This window comes from Alligator sinensis, unplaced genomic scaffold (genome assembly GCF_000455745.1).
Source record: "Alligator sinensis unplaced genomic scaffold, ASM45574v1 scaffold239_2, whole genome shotgun sequence".
Lineage (NCBI taxonomy): Eukaryota > Metazoa > Chordata > Crocodylia > Alligatoridae > Alligator > Alligator sinensis.
Window position 1 is genome coordinate 674,145 of NW_005842279.1, and position 3,810 is coordinate 677,954.

The following is a 3,810-nucleotide window of genomic DNA, read 5'->3' on the forward strand; positions in this document are numbered from 1 at the left end:
AACCATCAGCTCATTGTCAAAGGCTAGGGCTAGTTCGGACAGGCTCATCTTCTCTTCCATGCTGAAATCCAAGCTCTGCAAAGAAACAACAGGTCCCTTAAGTCGCTTTTTTAGAGATCTCTCTTTCCTCAGGACTTACAGACCCTAACTGCCACACTCTAGCCAAGCACCTCTCAATTATTAAAAGGGCACTTCCCTTCTTCACAGTGGTGAGGAGGCAGGCTTTGGATGTTGTAGCACTGACCCAAAACCAGAGCATGACAGCCCCAAATTTCAGAACACTAGGAATCATGGAAAAAAGGAGTTAGCTTAGGAACAGCCTTCAGGCCTTTACCCATCGCAGGGTTCCAAGCTGAATTACCTGCCTTTCTGCTGGAGAGAGACAGGAGTGGCCTTATGCAGTATAAAGGAAAAAAAAAATTACATCTAGAGCTCTTGCACAGCAACAACCCAGGCTGCTCACACTAGTCTCCAACACAGCACAAGCTACATACATGCTCTGGTCTGCTACATAGAGTCATTTCTGCCCTGCCCTCTGGATGATAGAAATCCTACCATAGGCCTGACCTCTATTCTCACCCATTCCCTTTGGGCAGGATGCTTGCTGGCAGGACAATTCATTTTAAATCTAAGACAATATTTGAAACCTTGAGGATCTCCTTGCAGTTTTCCACGCCTTCCTGGGCCCAGATGGAGATAACGAGCTCAGGACTGACTAAGCCGCTGCCATCGTCAATACTGGAAAAGAGATGCAGACTCTCTGGGTGGGTAAGGAAAGGAGCTGCAGTTCTATGTCCACTTTCTTCAGATGCCTGAGAGCCAATGGAAAGAGAAAAAAAAGTCAGCTGAGCAGAGAGGTTCAATACAAACAACAAGGACAGATTTCACTACTGCAGAGGCCATCAGCTCATGGCACACATTACACAAAACTCTAAAATGCCTGTGCTAGGAATTGGTATGACCCAGCTGCTGGAGGCCAGAGAGTTCCAGGTTCCAGTCTTACTCCCCTCTATTGGGCACTGGTCAGACCGCAGTTGGAGTACTGTGTGCAATTCTGGGCACCGCACTTCAAGAGGGATGCGGATAACCTGGAGAGGGTCCAGAGAAGGGCCACTCGTATGGTTAAGGGCCTGCAGACCAAGCCCTATGAGGAGAGACTAGAGAAACTGGACCTTTTCAGCCTCCGTAAGAGAAGGTTGAGAGGCGACCTTGTGGCTGCCTATAAGTTCATCACGGGGGCACAGAAGGGAATTGGTGAGGTTTTATTCACCAAGGCGCCCCTGGGAGTTACAAGAAATAATGGCCACAAGCTAGCAGAGAGCAGATTTAGACTAGACATTAGGAAGAACTTCTTCACAGTTCGAGTGGCCAAGGTCTGGAACCGGCTCCCAAGGGAGGTGGTGCTCTCCCCTACCCTGGGGGTCTTCAAGAGGAGGTTAGACAGGCATCCAGCTGGGGTCATCTAGATCCAGCCCTCTTTCCTGCCTATGCAGGGGGTTGGACTCGATGATCTATTGAGGTCCCTTCCGACCCTAACATCTATGAATCTATGTTGCCACTGTATCCATACACCAGCATGGACAAGCCATCCATGGCCAAACTCTCAACCATCTAGTTTGAGTTCTGAACACACATCCTTGGGCACCAAGAGTTGGACTGTCAGACACACTGAGCATCTGCAGTGCCAAATAAACTCAAAGGGAATGGTGACTGTTCCATAAATCACCTTGGAGGCACTGAGAGTTGGGCACCCAGAAATGGTGGCACACAAATTCCAAGGTTGCATTTAAAGTGTCCAGCTCTTTATCTCTGTGTGAGTCCATTTCCCCAGATGTTTTTTTTTTATGGATAATAGTGACTGCCTGCATCACAAAGGTGTGGGGAGGATCAATTAGGCTGGCTTTGTAGAATACTGTGGAAGTGCAAGTCATTGTTAGCATAACTACATTCTCAGCTGTCTCAGAAGTGGAGGGTGAGGAGAACACCCTAACATTAGATTAAGACATTGGTGAAAGCAACTCAACCCTCTGCACTCCTGAGGCTGATCAAACTCAGAGCAGTTTAATCCAAAGGGCCCAGTGCTGATCCCTATAAAGCCAGTGCAGAGCAGACAGCTCGTGAAGGAACACACCAAGGCACCTTGTGGAACTCTGGTGGTTTCCCCTGGGATCCTGAGCCAAAACTGCCCTTGCTATTGTGCTGTGGGCCAGAAAGTCATCCCCATTCTGGCTGCACTCTACTGCAGTTAATTTGCAAGTATCTTGGGGCCAAAAAGCACCACACATTAAATGTTTACCACCAGAAAGAAAACTTTTATGGAGCTAATTTTCAAGCACTGCAGAGGAGACCTGTTTATCAACATGGGGGCAGAGCTGTCAGGAGTCCTGAAGATGACGTCAAAATTAAAATAGTAATTTCTTTCTCCAGGGATATGGCATTTCCCCTCTCTCTCTCTGGTGAGCAGCTGGCTGAAGCTCAACAAAGAAGTATGTAACCCAAAGCCATGTCTTTCCTTCACCCTCAAGTGCCAAGAAGGGAAGCACCTCCCCATAGCAGCAGGCAAAGTCTGGATTGCAGCACACTTGGGAGGGACAGGTAAAAAAGGATCCCAGAGGCTCCTGGCAGCAATAGGAGGAAGGTAGAAGTGACCCTGGCAGAAAAATAGTTACTCTGTTTAAATCACCTAAATCTTGCTCAGAAGCACAGAACACAAGTTGCAGCCTGTCCACCCTTGACCTGTGAAACATGATGCTCAGGATGAACTCTTTGCTCAGCCACACACGTCAAAGAACCTGCTTGAGACTAAATGAGAAACTGCATTAATAAAAGCTACCAGGCAAGGAAAGAGCTAGAGTGAACTGAGGATGAGAAAATCCAAATTCCTTTTACAGCGGTAAATCCAGTGGCATGCAAGGGGGAGGGGCTGCAGGAGACCCAGCACCTTTTTAAATCAGGCTGCAACCACCCTATTCTATACAAGTAGGTAGAACTGAGACTGGAAAGGCCCTCTGAACCCTCCAGCCCAGACTGCACCTGTGACCAGCAGGACAACCAAACTGCTAAGCATGAAGGCTGAAAAGCTACATGTGCACCAGTGAGACAATTTGGAGGGCAGAGCTGCACATTTAACACTGGGCTGTGGCCAGTTGGCACAAAGGCCAAGAAGTGGGGGAAGTATGGAAGCAGCTTCCCCCTCTCCTTTGGGTCCAGCCCACCTGGACATACTCAACCCATCCACCATCTAAAGGGAAGTGAAGGGGGAGATTCTATCACATTAAGGACATGGGAATCATTCCGGCAACACAAAGGGGTTGAAATGTCCCTGAAGAGGGCAGTTGTATCATTTGATGGAATGGCCACGTGACAGTCCCACTTTCAGGCTTAGTGACAAACCCAAGGAAGGTCACAGGGGAGGGTAAGGCTGGAACACACTGTCCTCCGGCTTGCCAATTCCAGTGGATTGGCATCAAAGCCCTCAGCTCAGATGGTGATGGTGCCTGCCTCACCTGGCAACGTGGCCACTGCCAGGGCTGCTTGACGGGAGTGGAGCAAACAGGAAGAGAAATAGGGCCACGGGTGAACAAGCCAAGCTGGAACTCCTTGAAGCTCACTCTGCCATCTCCATCCCTGTCCAGCTCCTTAAATAAATCTTCCAGTTCCTAAGGCGGAAGGAAAGAGAGATTATTATTACAGACACCAGACCCATACAAGACAGACTCAGTAAATGAGAAGAACACCTTTTTTTTTAAAACTGTTCCCTTCCGTGTCACCTACAGACCTTACAAATAAGAGTCATCATGGAATTAACTC

General features: G+C 48.5%; 1 protein-coding gene across 1 annotated transcript in view; it reads right to left on the reverse strand.

Annotated features, from left to right (window-relative positions):
* NINL (ninein like) overlaps positions 1-3,810 on the reverse strand; it is a 64,565-nt gene that overhangs the window by 26,518 nt on the left and 34,237 nt on the right. Inside the window, 3 exon segments of the mRNA XM_025209286.1 lie at positions 1-75; positions 648-812; positions 3,507-3,659. The exon segment at positions 1-75 is cut by the window's left edge and continues 15 nt beyond it. Coding sequence (XP_025065071.1) covers positions 1-75; positions 648-812; positions 3,507-3,659 — 393 coding nt within the window.